The sequence below is a fragment of the Trachypithecus francoisi genome, unplaced genomic scaffold, assembly GCF_009764315.1.
Source record: "Trachypithecus francoisi isolate TF-2019V2 unplaced genomic scaffold, Tfra_2.0 Lachesis_group2, whole genome shotgun sequence".
Classification (NCBI taxonomy): Eukaryota; Metazoa; Chordata; class Mammalia; order Primates; family Cercopithecidae; genus Trachypithecus; species Trachypithecus francoisi.
Genome location: NW_022681465.1, coordinates 84,752,314 through 84,775,306, shown reverse-complemented (window position 1 = coordinate 84,775,306; position 22,993 = coordinate 84,752,314). Strand labels below are relative to the sequence as shown.

General features: G+C 36.6%; 1 protein-coding gene across 5 annotated transcripts in view; it reads right to left on the bottom strand.

Moving 5' to 3' along the window:
• NDUFS4 (NADH:ubiquinone oxidoreductase subunit S4) overlaps nt 1-22,993 on the bottom strand; it is a 125,946-nt gene that overhangs the window by 41,730 nt on the left and 61,223 nt on the right. The window contains exon 1 of one of the 5 annotated variants that reach the window (XM_033179554.1): nt 4,442-4,633. The exons of the other annotated variants lie outside the window; for them this stretch is intronic. Within the exon in view, the coding sequence (XP_033035445.1) occupies nt 4,442-4,579 (138 nt within the window). The 5' untranslated portion in view covers nt 4,580-4,633. Of the gene's footprint in view, nt 1-4,441; nt 4,634-22,993 lie in introns of those variants that run through there. 5 annotated transcript variants of the gene reach the window in all.

Sequence of the window (22,993 nt, the reverse complement as noted above, 5' to 3'; positions counted from 1 at the left end):
CAAGAGTTAACATAAAAATGATTATACTAAACTTGTGAAAACTAGAAAATGTCTGTGAATTTTTATGTCATTATAATACACACTCTAATGAAGACTAATGTTTATTTGTAGTTTCAATCTATCAATGCTATGAACCAAATAATTGGCAAGAATACTTAGCTGCAGTATGTACTAGTGGGAAAAACACTTAAGCACATTTCTGACTTGACTAGTCTCTCTATCCACAAGATTAAAAACCAGTTCTTTAAAGTTATTTTAGTTGGCAACCAATCCTCTATTTAACACAATACCTTTCCACCTGCATCAATAATTAGGTGTGGCTACTTTGTCACAGCTTGTCTGTTTAGAGAAACTATCAAAATTATCCATATAAATATTTACACAAATATGTACTTCTAATATGTGCCTACATTTATTTATTTTTAAAGTTTCTCTATATCTAGGTTAAAGTAAAAACAAAATGAGTGAAGTTGGCACATAATTTTTAAAGGTGTGAAATATTTTAATTGGTAATTTCTAATATTCAGGTTCAACTTCAAAAAAAGTTTAAGCATTATTACATTTAACGACTTCCTGAAGCATATATGTCTCTACTTAAGAGCTTAAGTGGCTCAACTCCTGGGAAGTCCTCAATGTTTAAATCCTCCTTTGAATTCACTGTAATACTTGCAATCTGCCATAGTAGTTTATTATTTAATATTATATACAGCTTAAGCTGGGTATAAACAAACATTATAAGCATGTTATAGAATTATGGGGTGGGGCATCTTTTCCAAATTCCAAAGCATCCCCTCTGTTCTGAGCTGAGTTCATAAAAGCTGGAGCTGTAAATTATGTCTATTTTTAGAACTATATGAAAGGAAACACATTAAACTCTTAACACTAGTTACCTCAGGAAGATTAGAGGAAACACTTTTACTTTACCTACTTCTATACTGTGATACATATATGTCAAAGTGATTTAAAAACTTAAGATTTTAAACGTTTTCAAGTTTTGAAAAAAATTGAAATAGTATTTCTTGATTTATACTATAAAACAATATTTGATCTACCAAGTAGAAAGGACAGTATAAATTTTAGGATAGAAAACCTTTTTTAAAAAGTGTCTACACAATGTTGCTAAGCTATTTATATTTTGAACTCATAACTACCAAACTTCCATGTCTCCTCAAATTACGGCAATTATTTGATATCTTCCCGTAACTTAAAGTTGGCATTTGAACAAGTGGGTTTCTGATTTTGAGAACCCAAGTTGTCATGACACAGAATCACTGTTTTTGCATGCAGAAGACATGTAAGGTACTACAGCCCAGTTGAGCTGCTGCCAAAGACAGAATAAAGAGGCTTGGCATCTCTCATATACTTGACACCTAAAGGGCACAGAGGCTCTAAAATTCCTAGTCCTTGTAGGCACACTCTCAGTCTAGACAACCTGATTTCTCACACTTTAAAAATGCATCACGACACCCTATTGTTATCATTTCATCCACACAGCTTCGGCAAGTGACAGAAGAACCTGTTCTTTAAGTGCATTTCAATGGGTTAAAGCTCCCACTCCAAGATTCCATGAAAACAATGTAACATTTGAAAAGAACTATGAGGCACTATGCTGAACTCTACTTGTGTCTTCAATGCTTTGTGTGGTTCCCTCTAAATTCTCACGGAGCTACCTGAGATCTAACTTTCACAAAAAAAATTTAAAATCTGCAAACTATTTAAATTATATTGAACTAATTGTATTCTTTATGGATTTCTACTTTTGTATGGCAATATGGATCACCTGTGAGTTTTTGAAACCTATTTAGAAAAGCTAGAAATGCTTTGGAGAAAGACGTCACTATTGCCTTTTACAAATTTCTCATTTTACTGGTAAAACAGAGATAAATAATTTATAAATAATAATTCAAAAAACGAAATCACATAGGTATGAAACGCCTTCAAGCTGGCACCTGAAGAACCTCAAGACTCACCAGTTAATAATTATCTATAAATTCTAATAAAACAAGCTACTCCATAAGTAATATACACAGATTTATTGAATTTTAAAACTTTTAATTGTTGAATAGTTGGGTCAAGTATGAAACCTATGTTTCCATTATTAATGTCATTATCCTAATAAAGTTTCAGAAATACAACCTTATGTACAATATGCTATTTTAATAAATGACAACTAATAAGTCAATGATAATTCAAAGATTAAGGGCATTCAAGTCAAAATTTGCTAATGGAAAGATGCATGTCATAATTCCAAAGTTCATTCTTTCAATACTGTATCTTCAACAATTTTAAATTTTGGAGGAGATGATAGCTGACCCGCCATTTCACAAGTCTACATAAAGGAAGAGGAATTTTAAAAATCACTATGAATGTACCAGTATATGTATATGAACTTTATTCTTTCAAATACCAATTTCCATGATAAAATATTAGTTTTCCATATTAAAATTGTATGATTCGGTTATCAACTGTCTCTATTTATCTTCTGTGAATTCAACTTTTTTTTTTCTTTAACAAAGGAAGCAGGGAACAAGCAATGGGAAGTTGGTGTCAAAATGCAGAAAAACCTCCCAGCAAGCTTCTTGCAACCACCCAGGATTTAGAGTCTTGCTGGCTGCTCTCTTTTCAATACCAGAATTTCACACATTTCAATGACTATTATGACTTCAAAGAATCAAATTTTCATCATTGTCCGTCATCTGCCGGTTGATTTGTATAAAGGAGTTCTTCTGCATGCACTCCAAACAAAAGCCTCCTTACTTTTGTGGCTATATATCAAGTTTAAAAGTTTTGTTTGTGACAGTTGTGTCTTTGGTAAATTAGGGTAACACTGAAGGAGTGCAGCTGCTCTGCAGGAACCTCCTTTTTGGCACCATTTCACTTAAATAAAAACTGAATAATTAGCTTCTGCCTTTATTAAACCACAAAAATGCCACTGGCCTTAGTAATTACTTCCGGTTGCCCCACCCACTTAACCTTAACAGTTTACACTTGTCATAAAGAGAAATAAATGTAAGGTTTTTGCACTTTGGGATGCATTTTTGCTAGATCTCTCAGTATACCCAGAAAATCCAAAATTTTTACCATGCTTTTCCTAGTAAGCTCATTAAATTGCATGTTAGTATGAATCAATGCTGAAAAGTTACTTTAGTAGAGTACATACTGAAACATTAAAAATACTGCTTATAGAAACTTGTTCTATTGCAGACTATTAGTTATTTACAGCTAAAACTAATCTAAATTTGATGACTGAATTTATATTCTATTTCAACCAAGAAAGATGTTAAAAGAAAAACAAGTCTTAAGCCTGTAATAAAAACTTTCTTTCAAGTAACCCACAGATACTTAAAGCAAGAAACTCATTAAAGGTCTCATAAATAAGGACATTTTACAAAATAAATTTTATAGTTTAAAAAATATAAAGAGTTGGCAGATAGCATTATCATATCTATTTACTTACTGTGGAAGAACTTGAACACTTCTAAAAACTTAGGGGCCATAAGGATTCAGATATAATAAAAAATATAAAAATAAATTTGAGTTGTGCCAGTAGAACCAACTTTTGTTTGTTTGTTAAAGTAACAAATTGATGTTGGAGTCCAACCAGGCAATGAATTAAGTGTTGGAATGTGACATCTGTTATATTTTGCATACTGGGCAAAATTATTGTCGAGCCAAAAGTGTAGTTTAAATGAAATGCTGTGGATAATATGATAGAAATAGTTCATGCAAATGATGCTACTGATCACATAAGGAGTAAAAAACTAATAAGTAGAGACATGTTTTTCAATCTCAAACTATTTTTACCACTCCTAGATCCTTCTGAGCAGGAAAGCCCTGGCTAAAAGCAAAGGGCTGAGTCAAAACTGGGTTGGAATCCCAGTTCTCAACTTTGGGCAAATTAATAGACCTCTCCTTTTTCATCATGTATAAAATCAGTTTGCTATGCTAAAATGAGTACTAAATAACATATGTGAAGTGCTTACCTTCGACAACAAAAAGAATGTTTCTCATTTATTCGATGTATTTTTAGCACCTACTACATATTAGACACCGAACACAATGAGCAACAGTGAAAACAAGATCTCTGTCCTCAAGAAAATAACAATTAAACATTTTTTAAAGGACATTCTCTGTCCAACCACACTGGCTCTTAGGGAAGTTTGTAATAAAGATCCTGGTCTTTAAGGGGATTCTGTCATCTCAACCTTAGCTGCTTGGTCAGTCACTTAGTTAATGTCACAGATTAATGTGTGCGTGATTTCAGGCATGCCATGTTTCATGGGAAACTGGAGATCCATAACCACTAAAACAACAGAGGTCTTTTCTTTCTTTTTGCCTATCTTTGGAAAGGGTTGTCTCCTCCCAATTTCATGTTAAAATTTGATCCCTAATGTTGGAAGTGTGGCCTAATGGGAGGTGTTTTGGTCATTGGAGCAGATATCTCATGAATGGTCTGGTGCTGTCCTTGTGGTAATGGGTGAGTTCTTGCTCTATTAGTTTCTGCAAGAGTTCCTCCAAGAGCTGGTTGTTTAAAAGAGCCTGACACATTACTTCTCTCTCTCGCCTCCTCTATCACCATGTGATCTCTGCACAAGCCAGTTCACGTTCACCTTCTGCCATAAGCAGAATCAGCCTGAAGTCTTCATCAGAAGCAGATGCTGGCACCAAGCTTCTTGCACAGCCTACAGAACCATGAACCAAATACATTTCTTTATAAATTACCCAGTCTCAGGTATTCCTTTATAGCAACACAAATAGACTAAGATACTGCCCACATTGGCTCCTTCCTCTTCCTTCAGGACCCTTTTTTCCATTTTCTTCTGCTCCCCTTTCCTCCTTCTGATCTTCCATAAAGTAACTTTGAATCTTGATATTTTCCCCTTCAAGCTCCTACTTTGCCATCCTTCTGTCTACCCCTGCCGGACTCCCTCTCTTTCCACTCCAGCCCCTCAGTAATTTGAACTTCAAGTACCCCTACTCTCCAGGGATTCAAGGTATCCCAAAAGCAACCACGTAAGGCTGAGAAGAGGAAAAAAAAAAAAAACTATCTGAAAACAGAAATGGATGTTTTGTTCACTTAGATGGACTTTGGGGAAAGACAACTGCTAGATGTTTCTTCAGTCACTCACTCACCTAAAAATTTCATCCACAGCCTCCATAAGAAAAATCTTTGATAATAGGCAAAAATATGTTACAAAACTCCTCCTTGGAAAAAACTTACATTCTTTTTCTGTGCCTTTGAGATGCAAATTTCCTACCTGTCTTCTCTTGAACTCAATAGTTATCTTTTAGAAATACAAACTTCAGGGAGACAACTGTTACTAAAAGAAAAAAAGGGAGAGGAAGAAGCAAGTTTAAACATAAGTTTAACTATTTAGTTTCTTTGCTTCTATGGTATTTTTGATAATTGCCTGATTTTTCAACAAGAAAAATAAAATGATGCTTAGCTTTGCTTAATGTCTCAAGAAGTTGTCATGAGCAGTTTGAGTATAATTGTTGAGCACAAGTAAGTTAAATAAATATAACTGGAGCAAAATTTGTAAGTGAACTTTTCAATAACATTTTATACAAGATGTCAACTTAAAAAGAGGTTCCAAAATCTTTTTGGTAACTTGTAACCTCAAAGTTATACTTAAGTAAGATTAAGTAACAGATATTCATTAAACGTCTAGGTCATTTCTTAGTAAAATAAATTTGAATTTATTAATTGCTGAACATAAATTTGAATTTATATACTTTTGGCATATTGTTTTTATACACTATAGAGTATCTAAACATATTTAGTCTGTTAATAAAAATGAGAAATTGTACTATAAGGAAGCATGTTTCTAGAAATCATAATATTAATCTACAGAATATTATCATATGACAGTTCACAATTGCTAAGTATTAAAATTCTAATATATATATATTGTTTAAGTTACAAATTTAGAAGGGTGAAGAGAAACAACTTTTATACAAAAAAATATGCAATAAAGGATGTATTTTTTGGTAAGAGAAATTCTAAGGCATGAGGATATATTTTCCATTATGGGAAAAGAGAGTAAATTAATTCCGTGCTAAAGTAAAATGAATGGTTTGCCAGAATAAGAGAAAAAAGCAGGAAGAAAAAGCAGTTGGATATTTGTTTCAAGACTAAAAAAGGCTTATGGAAAAGGAATCTTGGGGAAAAAACATCTTATCTCATGTGGTCAAAGATGGCTGAGATCGAATGAATTCATTTACATAGTTTTATTAAAATTAGCTATAGCTATAGTATTAATAGTACACTGATGCAAAACTAGAAATTTGGTTTTCTCTGTTAAAATGACAAATTTTCCTGGAGTACTGGTCTAAGAAAGTGAAGGTTTTCCGTTATCTGTTAAGTAACTGGCCAAATAAACAAAGATTTTGTGTTTTATCAAGATTTTTTTAACTTTTAGATTCAGGAATTTTAGATTCAGGAATACAAGTGCAAGTTTGTTACATCAGTAAATTCATATCATGGGAGTCTGGTGGACAACTATTTCATCACCCAGGTACTAAGCATAGTACCTAATAGTTATTTTTTTCTAGTCCTCTACCTTCTCCCACCCTCCTACCTCAAGTAGGCCCCAGTGTCTGTTGTTCCCTCTTTGTGTCCATTTGTTCTCATTATTTAGCTCCACATATTTATAACTATGTAGTTTTCTGTATTTGCCTTTAAAATCTTTTGTCACTGGTAATGTTTCACAGTGCCCTATGGGCCTACTTAATCAAACGCTTTAAACCTTTAGACATTTTTTTACTTCTTAAAGTAAAATTCTTATTTTTATACAATATAGTTACTTGCACAAGTTTAGGAAGAATCTGTTCTTGTAACAGGAAATTGTGTATTTACTGCTTATACTACCAAGGCTTTGACTAGAATGTCTTTTAAACCTCTAATTTTGGAACTTTCCAGAGGGTCCCTGGAAAGTCTCAAAGGATTTGTCTCTCAACCTGTTGGAGATATTAATTAGGCTTAGTTGATATGTTAAATTATATGGGAAGGACTGTCAAATAATAAGTGATGTTCAGACTTCTCAAAATTATTATCTATGAGTATGTTATTAATGAGCGTTCCATAAATTATTTGACATTTCAAAAATTCTGGTATGTTCTGGTGTAATGCTATCGGTCATAATTCTGGCTAGTATGTTAACATTTTGTATACCAAAAAACTGCCAAACTTCCTTGCCAACTGCATCATTATGATAATGAACAGTCATCAGACTTTTAACCACGGCCAGTTTAAGTCTTCTGTCATTCATAAGACAGTTACTATATATTTTGATTCTTTTCTGAAAGTGTTTGCAGTGAGCTGTAGTTTAAGTTGTCTCATCTTCAAGAGGATTAATGAAAAAGACTGACAAGTACTCTGGAACACAGATTTCTGGTAACTTTAAGATTATACCATTGGATTGCATAAGAATTTCCAGAACTCGAATGTAGAAACTAATGGGTTCGTGAAACTGCTCATCAAGATCAAGCAGAACAAGAACTAATTACATGAAGGTGAATGACTCATGAGGATAACTGTTTGTTTGTCTGAAACACTGCGGGTCTTTAATGTTTTGTTTTCCAGATTTAAGGAAATTCGTTTTTCTTTTCTTTTAAGCTATCTATATAGCTTACAGCAATTTGGTAAAGTATACTTTTATAAACAAAAATCGAAAAAATTCTCTCCCTGTATAATCCTTCTAGAATTCAGGAACTATTAGCAAGTATTCTTATTTTTATATAACATAGTTACTTGCACAAGTTCAGAAAGAATCTGTTCTTGTAACAGGAAATTGTGTATTTACCGCTTATATTACCAAGACTTTGATTAGAATGTCTTATTTTCAAATACAACCAAATAACTTTAAGAAACTAAGTTTGACTTTATGGAGCCAATAAAAACCCCTTATGGGTTAAAAAACTGGCCTGGTAACCAGAATACATGGTTGTATGGTTGCCTTACAGCTAGGTGAGTAAGGAATGCCACTTCTTGGAAGGCCCAGGAACCTCAGGATATTTGGGGACCTCAAAGAGGAATTCACCTAATCTCTAGGAATGCAAAGTCTTATGAAGAGTCCTTGGCTTGGCCTTCTAGTCTCGAGAGGCTTTCACAAATTCAATCTGAGACTCCTCATGAAAAGTTCCAACAAAACAGCCTTAAAAAGAGCCTATGCTGCACTTAATGTAAATAATCAGGCAAGTGTATTAGTCTGTTCCCACATTGCTATACAGAAATACCTAAAACTGGGTATTTTATAAAGAAAAGAGGTTTAATTGGCTCACAGTTTAGCAGGCTGTACAAGAAGCATGGCTGGGGAGGCCTCAGAGAGCTTTTACTTTTCACTGCAAAGCCAGAGCAGGCATCTTCATGTGGCTGGAGCAGAAGGAAGAGAGAAGCAGGCAGATGCTACATACTTTTAAAAAACCAGACTCATGATAACTAATTTACTTACTATCACTAGACCAGCACAGACGGGATGGTGCTAACCTATTCAAGAAGGACCACCACGATGATACAATTATCTTCCAACAGGCTCCACCTCCAATGTCGGGGATTACATCTCCACACGAGATTTGGTAGGAACACAGATCCCAACCATATCACTAAGTTTAGTATGATTAAACTTACTTTGAAAACAAATTAGTCTTAGTTTGATTATCTTTGATAAAAATGATGACTGTAGAAAGAAAAATTATGTTTTAGAAAAAAACTATAGTGCACCTATTAGATCCTAGCACATTGTTTTTGAAGTTTTGTTATTTACCTACAAACTGGAATGAATCCTAAATTCTTCTGGTTTCTTCTAATATCTAGCAACAGTTGTCCAAACTAATATTTCCAGTTTTCTCCCAACCTTTGACTTGGAATTACTGAAATTAAAACTTCCCTTTTCCTGAAGTCTTATAAACTGAGGCTGGATAAATTGATAGAAACTTCAGAGAAATCACAACAACTCATGTGTAGACAACGTTTATGACATTCAAACTGCAAACCAGGAAAATCTATCAGACTGCCACTGCCTGTAGAACTTTGGTTTTTTAAAAAATCTGTTAGCTGGATACAGTGACATGCGTCTGTAATACCAGCTCTAGGGAGGCTGAAGTGGGAGGACTGCTTGAAGCCAGGAGTTTGAAAGCAGCTGGGGAGACCCCATCTCTTTAAAAAATAAATAGTAAGTAAAACATTTGTTACGCTTTTTTCTTGTTAATCTATCTTTTGTTGTAGCAGTGTCAGTCATAAACTTTGCAATGGATATTCAAAAGATTTTCCCCCTAATAGTAGTATATGATTTGACATATGACATAACCAAATCAAGTCTACTAAGGAACTATTTTATGATGAATGCAATTTTAGAAAAATGATATAAAAATACAATTTTTCCCCCAAATAAGAAAAATCTATTGGAACACCTTTTTGCATTTTCATAAGGAAAACTTAAAAATCTTAATTTTCTAAGTTCAAACTTTGGAACAACTGAAATTGTTGAAAAATATGCTTAACAAATCAATTAAGGATCAATGCCTTGATGAAAACCAGTATGTTTAACAGAAGCATTTTGAAAATTATTTAACTAATGTATTTTTTAATACTTACAATTACAAAAATGTAACATTTAATAATTTCAACTTTTTAGCAGCTAAATGGATTTGCTTTTTAACCCAATACTTCAGGATTTTTAAAAAAAATTTTTACTTGTTTATTTATTTTGAAAAAGGATCTCACTCCATCACCCAGGCTAGGGTGCAGTGGCATGATTATGGCTTACTGCAGCCTTGAGTTTCTGGGCTCAGGTGATCCTACCACCTCAGCCTCCTGAGTAGCTAAGACTACAGGCACATGCCACCATGCCTGGCAAATTTTTTGTATTTTTTTTGTAGAGACGGGGTTTCACCATGTTGCTAGGCTGGTCTTGAACTCTAGCAATCCACCTCCTGCTGAGTAGCTGGGATTATAGGCATGAGCCACCATGTCTGGATGGATTTTTTGGTTGGTTGGTTGGTTGATTATTTATTTATTTATTTGACAGAGTTTTTGCTCTGTTCCCCAGTCTGGAGTGCAATGGCGTGATCTCAGCTCACTGCAACCTCTGACTCCTGGGTTCAAGCAGTTCTCCCACCTCAGCCTTCCAAGTAGCTGGGATTACAGGCGCCCGCCACCTCACCTGGCTAATTTTTGTATTTTCAGTAGAGATGGGGTTTCACCATGTTGGCCGTGCTAGTCTCGAACTCTTGACCTCAGGGTGATCTACCCGCCTTGGCCTCCCAAAGTGCTAGGATTACAGGCATGAGTCACCACACCTGGCCGGATTTTTCAGATTTTTAAATCATCAAGTCATGTACCTATTTTAGGATACCTGGCAGCTTTTCAGAAGCTATAATAAAAGGTGGGAAAAAAAAAAAAAAAAAAGTCTGGCCATTAGGTACCTGGAACTTATATAACATTACCTTTTGCAAAGAACCAATCTAAACCAGATAAGGTGGCATATGTCTGTAATCCCAGCCACTTGGAAGGCTGAGGCAAATCAACTGTTTAAGCACAGGAAATTTTAGACCAGCCTGGGCAATAAAGCAGGACCCACAGGGAAGGAAAAAGGTAAGAGGGACAGGAAGGAGGAAGGGAAGGAAAATAAAGGGAAGCCAAGAAAGAACAGAACAGAACGGAACCAATCTATTATTTCTTAATTAAATAGTACTCTTCATCTCCTGGTAATAAATTAAAAAGACTAAAGAACATATAGCATACATTAAGAATTATGAAAACAAAAGGTATGGCAGTAAAGAGCTAAAGATGAAATAATTCTTAAATAAACAAACATCAGGACAAAGGGCCAGAACATAAATTTCCTAAAATCAAGCAATGATTTAAGCAATAAAGGAACTTAATTATATCTGAAAAGGACATTGGAAATAAGAGAAAATAATGGATTGAAAACTGAATGCTTATGATTTAATAATGAAATATTCATGAGGCAATGATGTGCAAGTCAAACTAGATTGCAAGAAGGCATATTAAAAAAGTGTAAGGGGATTCCTTGTCAATTTAGCATAAGAATAAAAAACTATGCAACAGAAGTTTCCTTTCTGTTGTTAAGAACTGGTCCTAGCTCAGTTGCCTGAATATACTATTAAAACCAGGGAAGCACTAAGTAAGCAAATATACACAAACCTTAAACATTATATTATAATGCAAGAACGTACATGTGCATTCTTTTAATAATCTGATTTGGGCCATGCCTTTTGAGTATAGGTCCATTTATCAGAATCCCAAGTGTTGTTTTTTCCATAAACCATCAAGAAAATACGCCATCTACAATTTATAGTTTTGGTTTTGTAAATGTGAAGTGAGAATACAAAAATGTTTGTGAAATAATCTGAGTCCAAAATCTGTCCAGAATTTAATGATTTCCTTTTACACCACACACAATCCTTTTACAACTGCCTTACTCGACATACTTGACAGGAATTATTAGTACGGGGGAGACAAAATATCTTTTCTTCTGCTCATCTTAGGTTCATGGTTGAGGGTCCCAAAACAAAAGACGGTTTAACAAGAGAAAAGCATACAAATTTATTTAATATAAGTTTTATGTGACACGGAAGGCTTCACACGGAAATGAAGACCCAAAAAAGAGTTAAACCTGTGTGTTTTTACGCGTAGGCTAGATGAAGAGTGGGTAGTCAGAAATATGATATGACAAAGCGGGTGTGAGCTAATGGTAACACACTGCAGAAACTTAGCAAGGCTTTTTGTTCAGATTCTTCTCTGTGATCCTTTATCTTCCTCAACATATAGGTAAGGCACCTCTCACATAAAGGTTGTATAACCTGCTTCAGGGAAAGGTCAAAAAAATCCTTCGTTTTACAACCTACCTCATAAGAGACAGGGAGCAGGGAAGGTCAGATTGACCTTTTGCTTCTGCCTTCTTCATAAAATATTCAATATGCCAAGTCGCCATATTGTGGGGTTGCAAGTCTTGAATACTATCATTAGAAATTCACCTTTACCGTCTTCTCAAAGTATCCAACAGAACTGTAACAGAAAGGACTCTCTTGTCCTCATATAAGCAGACTGTAGCACTCAATTACATTATGAATTACAATGTCAAGTATAACTGGCAGACACAGGTATGGAAGTAAGCTTGCTGAGTCTTGAGAAAGCATACGACTCAATGACAGAGCTGAAGTTTGGCAACATACCAAAATGAAGCCTTAATTAAACTATATATGTAGTATGTCAAGGGTGTTAGTAGGTATGTTTTATAAAGAATTGAGAACATCAATAACTGAGCACATTTTTAAAGGTTGGTTTAAAAAGTAAAGATTCATTAACAAAGCCATTGTTGCAAAAGAACTGTCACAGTGTAGTACATGGATCCTGCTGCAATCTATAATGGTATCAGGCTACCACTCTTGCCTTTTACAAACTATAAAACTAGGAAAGTTATTTTAAGCAACTATTTTCAGATACTGGACAACCTGATGACAGAAAGCACAGCACTGTGATCTCTGAAAGAAGGAAAACTCAAGATGTAGTACTATAATTGTCTCAGCTTTATGCATGAGGGCACATTTCAGACTATGGTACAGAGAGGTAAATCCCAAGCAGAACAAAGCAATCTCACAGAGCAGAAAAGGTAGGGATCGGCATTCAGACATGCTGAGTCAAATGACATTTCTGAGGCAGAGTTCTGAAGACGAGTTAAGCAAAAAAGGAGTTTCAGAAATCTGCACAGTCTTTGTCTACAATGTGAGTCTGTGAAGTAGGACAAGCAATGAGAAGTTCTAACAAGTCAGAGTGAAGATTTTGCTGAACACTGGGCATTAAATTGAGACACAAGAAAGGTAAAACATAAGAAGCGGAGCAACTCTATGACCGCCCATACAATGCTTAATATCAATCACTAAAAGGATTAAGCTGATCAGCAGTAGTAGACTGCTGAAACAAAATTAAACGCTGTATAAAGGAAGACAATAAAATCTAGGCTCCCAGTAACAAACCAATCAGAACATCAATTACACACTTAAAAATCATTAAATGTATTTTCTGGCAAGATGGCCAAATAGGAACTGCTCTGGTCTGCAGCTCCCAGCGAGATGGGCGCAGAAGACGGGTGATTTCTGCAGTTCCAACTGAGGTACCTGGTTCATCTCACTGGGACTGGTTGGACAGTGGGTGCAGCCCACGGAGGGCGAGCCAAAGCAGGACGGGGCGTTGCCTTACCAGGGAAGTACAAGGGGTCGGGAATTTATTTCCCTTTCCTAGCCAAGGGAAGCCATGACAGACTGTACCTGGAGGAACAGTACACTGCAGCCCAGATACTGCGCTTTTTCCCATGGTCTTCTCAACTGGCAGACCAGGAGATTCCCTTCGGTGCCTGGCTTGGCGGGTCCCACGCCCATGGAGCCCATCAAAGCTAAGATCCGTTGGCTTGAAATTCTCGCGGCTAGTGCAGTAGTCTGAGATCAACCTGGGATGCTGAAGCTTGGGGGTGGGAGTGGAGTCCGCCATTGCTGAGGCTTGAATAGGCAGTTTTACGCTTACAGTGTAAACAACGCCACTGGGGAGTTCGAATTGGGAGGACCCCACCACAGCTCAGCAAGGCAGACTGCCTCTCTAGATTCCACCTTTGTGGGCAGGGCATCGCTGAACAAAAGACAGCAGTCCCAGTCGGGGACTTATAGACAAATCCCCGATCTCCCTGGGACAGAGCACCTGGGGGAAGGGGGAGCTGTGGGCAGTGTCAGCAGACTTAAACATCCCTGCCTTACAGCTCTGAAGAGAGCAGTGGTTCTCCCAGCACAGTGTTTAAGTTCTGATAATGGACAGATTGCCTCCTCAAGTGGGTCCCTGACCACCGTGTAGCCTGACTGGGAGACACCTCCCAGTAGGGGCCGACAGACATCTCATACAGGAGAGCTCCGGCTGGCATCTGGTGGGTGCCCCTCTGGGACAAAGCTTCTAGAAGACGGATCAGGTAGCAATATTTGCTGCTCTGCAGCATCCGCTGGTGATACCCAGGCAAACAGGGTCTGGAGTGGACCTCCGCCAAACTCCAACTGATCTGCAGCTGAGGGGCCTGACTGTTAGAAGGAAAACTAACAAACAGAAAGGAATATCATCAACATCAACAAAAACAACGTCCACACCAAAACCCCCTCCATAGGTCACCAACATCAAAGACTAAAGGTAGATAAAACCACAAAGATGGGGAGAAACCAGTGCAGAAAGGCTCAAAAACCAGAACGCCTCTTCTCCTCCAAAGATTCACAACTCCTCACCAGCAAGAAAACAAAACGGGACAGAGAATGAGTTTGATGTCAGAAGTAGGCTTTAGAAGGTGGGTAATAACAAACTCCTCCGAGCTAAATGAGCATGTTGTAACCCAACACAAGGAAGCTAAGAACCTTGGAAAAAGATTAGACGAATGGCTAACTAGAATAACCAGTGTAGAGAAGAATATACATGACCTGACGGAGCTGAAAAATGCAGCAGGAGAACTTCAGGAAGCATACACAAGCTTCAATAGCCAAATCTATCAAGCTAAAGAAAGGATATCAGTGACTGAAGATCAAATTAATGAAATAAAGCGAGAAGACACGATTAGAGAAAAAAGAATGAAAAGAAACGAACAAACCCTCCAAGAAATATGGGACTATGTGAAAAGATCAAATATACATTTGATTGGTGTACCTGAAAGTGACAGGGAGAATAGAACCAAGCTGGAAAATACTCTTTAGGATATTATCCAGAAGTTCCCCAACCTAGCAAGGTAGGCCAACATTCAAATTGAGGAAATACAGATAGCACCACAAAGAGACTCCTCGAGAAGAGCGACCCCAAGACACATAATTGTCAGATTCACCAAGGTTGAAATGAAGGAAAAATGTTAAGGGCAGCCAGAGAGAAAGGTCGGGTTACACACAAAGGGAAGCCCATCGGAATAACAGCAGATCTCTCAGCAGAAACTCTACAAGCCAGAAGAGAGTGAGGACCAATAGTCAACATTTTTAAAGAAAACAATTTTCAACCCAGAATTTCATATCCAGCCAAAATAAGCTTCGTAAGTGATGGAGAAATAAAATCCTTTACAGAAAAGCAAACGCTGAGAGATTTTGTCACCATCAGGCTTGCCTTATAAGAGCTCCTGAAGGAAGCACTAAACATGGAAAGGAACAGCTGGTACCAGCCACTGCAAAAACATGCCAAATTGTAAAGACCATCAACGCTATGAAGAAACTGCATCAACTAACAGGCAAAATAACCAGCTAGCATCATAATGACAGGATCAAATTCACACATAACAATATTAACCTTTAATGTAAATGGGCTAAATGTGCCAATTAAAAGACACAGGCTGGCAAATTGGATAAAGTCAAGACCCATTTGTGTGCTGTATTCAGGAGGCCCATCTCACATGCAAAGACATGCATAGGCTCAAAACAAAGGGATGAGAAAGGAAGATCTACCAAGCGAATGGAAAGCAAAAAACAAACAAACAAACAAAAACAACAACCAGGTGTTGCAATCCTAGTCTCTGATAAAACAGACTTTAAACCAACAAAGATCAAAAAAAGACAAAGAAGGGCATTACATAATGGTAAAGGGAGATCAATTCAACAAGAAGAGCTAACTCTCCTAAATGTGTATGCACCCAATACAGGAGCACCCAGATTCAAAAAGCAAGTTCTTAGAGACCTACAAAGAGACTTAGACTCCCACACAATAATAATGGAAGACTTGAACACCCCACTGTCAATACTAGACACATCAGCGAGACAGAAAATAAGAAGGATATCCAGGACTTGAACTCAGTTCTGGACCAAGCAGACCTAATAGACATCTACAGAACTCTCCACCCCAAATCAACAGAATATACATTCTTCTCAGCACCACATCGCACTTATTTTAAAATTGACCACATAATTAGAAGTAAAACACTCCTCAGCAAATGTAAAAGAACAGAAATCACAACAAACTGTCTCTCAGACCACAGTGCAATCAAATTAGAACTCAGGATTAAGAAACTCACTCAAAACCACACAGCTACATGGAAACTGAACAACCTGCTCCTGAATGACTACTGGGTAAATAATAAAATGAAGGCAGAAATACAGATGTTCTTTGAAACCAACGAGAACAAAGACACGATGGACCAGAATCTCTGGGACACATTTAAAGCAGTGTGTAGAGAGAAATTTACAGCACTAAATGCCCACAAGAGAAAGCAGGAAAGATCTAAAATTGACACCCTAACATCACAATTACAAGAACTAGAGAAGCAAGAGCAAACAAATGCAAAAGCTAGCAGAAGGCAAGAAATAACTAAAGTCAGAGCAGAACTGAAGGAGATAGAGGCATTAAAAACCCTTCAAAAAAATCAATGAATCCAGGAGCTGGTTTTTTAAAAAGAAACAAAATTGATAGACTGCTAGCAAGACTAATAAAGAAGAAAAGAGAGAAGAATCAAATAGATGTAATAAAAAATAATAAAGGGGATATCACCACTGATCCCACAGAAATACAAACTACCATCAGAGAATACTATAAACACCTCTATGCAAATAAACTAGAAAATCTGGAAGAAATGAATAAATTCCTGGACACATACAACCTCCCAAGACTAAACCAGGAAGAAGTCGAATCTCTGAATAGACCAGTAACGGATTCTAAAAATGGGGCTATAATAGCCTACCCACCAAAAAAAGTCCAGGACCAAAAGGATTCACAGCCGAATTCTACCAGAGGTACAAAGAGGAGCTGGTACCATTCCTTCTGAAACTATTCCAATCAATAGAAAAAGAGGGAATCCTCCTTAACTCATTTTATGAGGCCAGTATCATCCTGACACCAAAAACCGGCAGAGACCAAAAAAAGAAAAGAAAATTTTAGGCCAATATCCCCGATGAACATCGATGAGAAAATCCCCAATAAAATACTAGGAAACCAAATCCAGCAGCACATCAAAAGGCTTATCCACCACGATCAAACTGGCTTCTGCAAGGCTGGTTCAACACACGCAAATCAATAAATATAATCCATCACATAAACAGAACCAAAGACAAAAACAACCTGATTATCTCAATAGATGCAGAAAAGACCTTCGACAAAATTCAACAGCCCTTCAAGCTAAAAACTCTCAATAAACTAGGTATTGATGGAATGTATCTCAAAATAATAAGAGCTATTTATGACAAACCCACAGCCAGTATCATACCGAATGGGCAAAAACTGGAAGCATTCCCTTTAAAAACCAGCACAAGACAAGGATGCCCTCTCTCACTACTCCTATTCAACATAGTATTGGAATTTCTGGTCAGGGGAATCAGGCAAGCGAAAGAAATAAAGGGTATTCAATTAGGAAAAGAGGAAGTCAAATTGCCTCTGCTTGCAGATGACATGATTGTATATCATGAAAACCCCATTGTCTCAGCCCAAAATCTCCTTAAGCTGATAAGCAACGTAGGAAAGTCTCAGGATACAAAGTCAATATGCAAAAATCACAAGCATTCCTATACACCAATACCAGACAAACAGAGAGCCAAACCATGAGTGAACTCCCCTTCACAATTGCTACAAAGAGAATAAAATACCTAGGAATCCAACTTACAAGGGATGTGACAGACCTCTTCAAGGAAAACTACAAACCACTACTCAACAAAATAAAAGAAGACACAAACAAATGGAAGAACATTCCATGCTCATGGATAGGAAGAATCAATATCGTGAAAATAAGCATACTGCCCAAAGTAATTTATAGATTCAATGCTATCCCCATTAAGATACCACTGACTTTCTTCACAGAATTGGAAAAAACTACTTTAAATTTCATATGGAACCAAAAGAGCCTGCATAGCCAAGACAATCCTAAGCAAAAAGAACAAAGCTGGAGGCATCATGCTCCCTGACTTCAAACTATACTACAAGGCTACAGTAACCAAAACAGCATGGTACTGGTACCCAAACAGAGAGACCAATGGAACAGAACAGAGGCCTCAGAAATAACCCCAGATATCTACAACCATCTGATCTTTGACAAACCTGACAAAAACAAGCAATAGGGAAAGATTCCCTATTAATAAATGGTGCTGGGAACTGGCTAGCCATATGTAGAAAGCTGAAACTGGATCCCTTCCTTACACTTTATACAAAAGTTAACTCAAGATAAATGAAAGAGTTAAATGTAAGACCTAGCACTATAAAAACCCAAGAAGAAAACCTAGGCAATACCATTCAGGACACAGGCGTGGACAAAGTCTTCATGACTAAAACACCAAAAGCAATGGCAACAAAAGCCAGAACAGACATATGGGATCTAATTAAACTAAACAGCTACTGCAGAGCAAAAGAAACTATCATCAGAGGGAACAGGCAACCCACAGAAAGGGAGAAAATGTTTGCAATGTATCCAATTGACAAAGGCTAATATCCAGAATCTGCAAAGAACTTAAACAAATTTATGAGAAAAAAACAAACAGCCCCATCAAAAATGGGTGAAGGATATGAACAGACACTTCTCAAAAGAAGACATTTATGCAGCCAACAAACTTATGAAAAAAATGCTCATCATCACTGGTCATTAGAAAAATGCAAATCAAAACCACAATGAGATACCATCTCATGCCAGTTAGAATGGTGATCATTAAAATATCAGGAAACAACAGATGCTGCAGAGGATGTGGAGAAATAGGAACGTTTTTACACTGTTGGTGGGAGTGTAAATTAGTTCCACCATTGTGGAAAACAGTGTGGTGACTCCTCAAGGATCTAGAACTAGAAATACCATTTGACCCAGCCATCCCATTACTGGGTATATACCCAAAGGATTATAAATCATGCTACTATAAAGACACATGCACACTTTATTGCAGCAGTGTTCACAACAGCAAAGACTTGGAACCAACCCAAATGCCCATCAACGATAGACTGGATAAAGAAAATGTGGCACATATACACAATGGAATACTATGCAGCCATAAAAAAGGATGAGTTTATGTCCTTTGCAGGGACATGGATGAAACTGGAAACCATCATTATCAGCAAAGTAACACAAGAAGAGAAAACCTAACACCCGCATGTTCTCACTCATAAGTGAGAGTTGAACAATGAGAATACATGGATACAGGGTGGGGAACATCACAACCCGGGGCCTGTTAGAGGGTTGAGGGCTAGGGGAGGGATAGCATTAGGAGAAATACCTAATGTAAATGATGAGTTGATAGGTGCAGCAAACCAACATGGCACATGTATACCTATGTAACAGACCTGCACGTTGTGCATATGTACCCCAGAACTTAAAGTATAATTTTAAAAAAGTCATTAAATGTGTATGTAAAAGGGAAACAATTACAATAACAAAACAATCAATAGAAATAGGCCCTGAAACAATGTAGATTTATAAATAACTACTATAAATATGTTTAAAGATTTAAACAAAAAAGATGGACAAAATGAGTGAACAGTTCAAAAATTTCTGCAGAAAAATGGAAACTATATTAAAGAACTAAATAGAAATTCTAGTGCTGAAAAATATAATATCTAAAATGATAAATACTGTAAGGGATTAATAGAAAACTGGACACCAACAGAAGAAAAGATCATTAAATTTGAAGACAGGACAATAGAAACCAAATTGCACTACATAGTGGAAAAAGACTGGAAATAAAATAAACTGGGCCTCAGTGACTGGCTGGAAAATATTAAGCCACACAATATAAGTGTTATACTTACAGAAGAGGAAAGTCTGAAGCAGAAATGGTTTTTGAAGAAAAATTTCCAAATTTTCCAAATTTTAAGAATATTAATAAAAAATTCCAAGAATCTTAATGAACCCTAACCAAGATATACGTAAAGAAAACCACACAAAAACATAGTACAACGAAATTTCTAAAGTTTAAAGATACAATAATCATCATAAAAGTAGTCTTAAGACACTTTACCTACATGGTAATGATGTTAAAAGAAAACAAGTAACTGTAATCCCAGCACTTTGGGAGGCTGAGGCAGGCAGACTGCATGAGCTCAGGAGTTCAAAACCAGTCTGGGTAACATGGTGAATCCCATTTCTACAAAAAATAAAGCCAAAACTATCTGGGTATAGTGATGTGTGCCTATAGTCCCAGCTACTCAGGAGGATGAGGTGGGAGGATCTCTTGTGCCCAGCAGGTCAAGACTGCAGTGAGACAAGATTGTGCCACTGCACACAGTGAGACCCTATCTCAAAAAACAAAAACAAACAAACAGAAAAAACACACCAAATAGCAACAACAACAAAAAATCCAGAAAAGACTGACAGCTTTTCCTCTAAATGAGAAAAAAGACAATGATGCCCACTTTTACTAATTCTATTCAGTGTAGTATTGGAAGTTCTAGCCAGAGCAATTAGACAAGAAAAAGAAACAAAAGCCATCCAAACTTGTAAAGATGTATAACTATCTCTGTTCCCAGATGACTTACGTGAAAAACCCTGAAGATTTCACCAAAAATACCTGTTAGAGATAATAAACAAATTCACCAAGGTGGCAAATATAAAATCGATATACAAAAATCAGTTATGTTCTATACACTCACAATGAAAAATCTAAAAAGTAAATTACAAAAACAACCCCATTTACAATAGCATAGAAAAGAATGTAATACTTAGGAACAAACGTAACTAAGAAAACAAAAGATCTGTACACTGAAAACTACAAAACACTGTTAAAGGAAATTAAAGACATAAAGAAGCGGGAAGGCATCCTGTGTTCATCAACTGGAAACGTCAGTATTGTTAAGATGACAACACTACCCAAATCAATCTACAGATTCAATGCAATCCCTATCAAAAAGTGACATTTTGGGGTAGAAAAAGAAAAATCCATCCCAAAATTCATGTGAAATCTTTGTTTCAAAACAATCTTGAAAATGAAGAACAAAGCTGGAGAACTCACAAATCCCGATTACAAAACTCACTACAAAGCTACAATAACTAATGTGGTACTGACAGAGAACAGACATATGGGCCAACGAAATAAAATAGAGACCCTAGAAATAAACCCTTGCATATACAGCCAATTGGGTTTTTAAAGTAGTGCCAAGACCATTCGATGTGGAAAGCACCAACAAATGGTGCTGGGAAAACTGGATATCCAATTCTAAAGAATGAAAATGAATCCTTGTCTTACACCATATACAACAGTTAACTCAAAATGGATCAAAGGGCTGGGCACAGTGGCTCACGCCTGTAATCCCAGCACTTTGGAAGGCTGAGGCGGGCGGATCATGAGGTCAGGAATTCAAGAGCAGCCTGACCAATATGGTAAAACCCCGTCTCTACTAAGAAAACAAAAATTAGCCGGGCATGGTGGTACGCGCCTGTAGTCCCAGCTACTCGTGAAGCTGAGGTTGTAGTGAGCAGATATTGAACACTGCACTCCAGCCTGGGCAACAGAGGGAGATTCCATCAAAAAAACAAACAAAACAAAACAAAACAAAAAACAGATCAAAGACCTCAATGGAAGAGCTAAAACTATAAAACTTTGAGAAGGAAACATAGGAGGAACTCTTCTTGACAGTGAATTTGGCAAGGAATTACTGGATATGACAATAAAAGCATATGCAATAAAAAACTACAGATAAAACAGATGTCATTAAAAGTAAAATTTTTTTTGCATCAAAGTCCAGAATATACAGAAAATTCTGAAAACTCAACAAAAAAACAACAATCCAATTCAAAATGAGCAAAGAACCTGAATAGACATTTCTCCAAAGATATATAAATGGCTAATAAACACACAAAAAGATGCTCAACATCACTAATTTATTAAGAACATGCAAATCAAAACCACACTGAGATACTACTTCACACACATTAGGATGGCTATTATAATGAAAATGGAAAATAACACGTGTTGGTGAGGATATAGAGAAATTGGAAACTTTGTGTATTGTTGTGGGAATGGAAAATGGTGCAGCCAATAGGGAAAACAGCATGCAGTTCCTCAAAATGCTAAACATATAATAACCACATGATCCAACAATTCTACTTTGAGGCATCTTCCTAAAAACTTGACAGCAGAGATTTGAACAAATATTTGGACATCCATATTAATAGCAGCATTATTTCTAATAGCCCTAGAAACAATCCAAATGTTCCATGATCCATAAACTAAGTGTGATATACACATAAAATGGAACTATTATATATAGCCTTTAAAAGGAATAAAATTCTGACACATGCTATAACACAGAAAGTATAATACAGGTTATGAGGAACAGGGGAGAGCATAAAGGATAGTTACTATTTAATGGGTACAGAGTTTCTATTAGGGATGATGAAAAAGCTCTGGAAATAGATAGTGGTCATGACTGCTCAACATTATGAATGTGGTTAATGCCACTGAATTGTGCTCTTAAAAATGGTAAACTTGGTGTGCAATGTATATTTTACCACAATTTTTTAAAAAGGAAACTGGAATGACATTTTTAACTCATTTCAATCTTCAACCTAGAATTCTATATCCAACGAAAAGGTCTGCTATGAACTGAATGTTTGTATTCTCCCAAAATTTGTATAGTGAGGCCGTAATCCTAAATGTGATGGTGTTTAGAAATGGGGCCTTTGAGAGGTAATTAGGGTTAGATGAGATCATGAGAATAAGGCGCCCTTATGAGAAGAGACACGACAAAGCTCACTTGCTTTTTCTCTCTCTCTGTGGCCATGCAGACCCATCAAGGAGGTGGCCTTCTACGAGCTAGGAAGAGAGCCCTCAACAGAAACGACCATGCTGGCACCTCAACCTTGGAATTCTAGCCTTCAAAACTGTTAGAAAATAAATTTCTGCTGTTTGAACCACCCAGTCTATGGTATTTTGTTGTGGCACCCTGAGCTAAGACAAGGTCTTTCAAAAGTGGAGTCAAAATAAAGGAATTTCCAGATAAACAAAAGCTGAGAGATTTTTGCCCAACAGAACAGCACTGTAAGACATGTTAAATAAGGCTCTTTAGGCTAAAGGA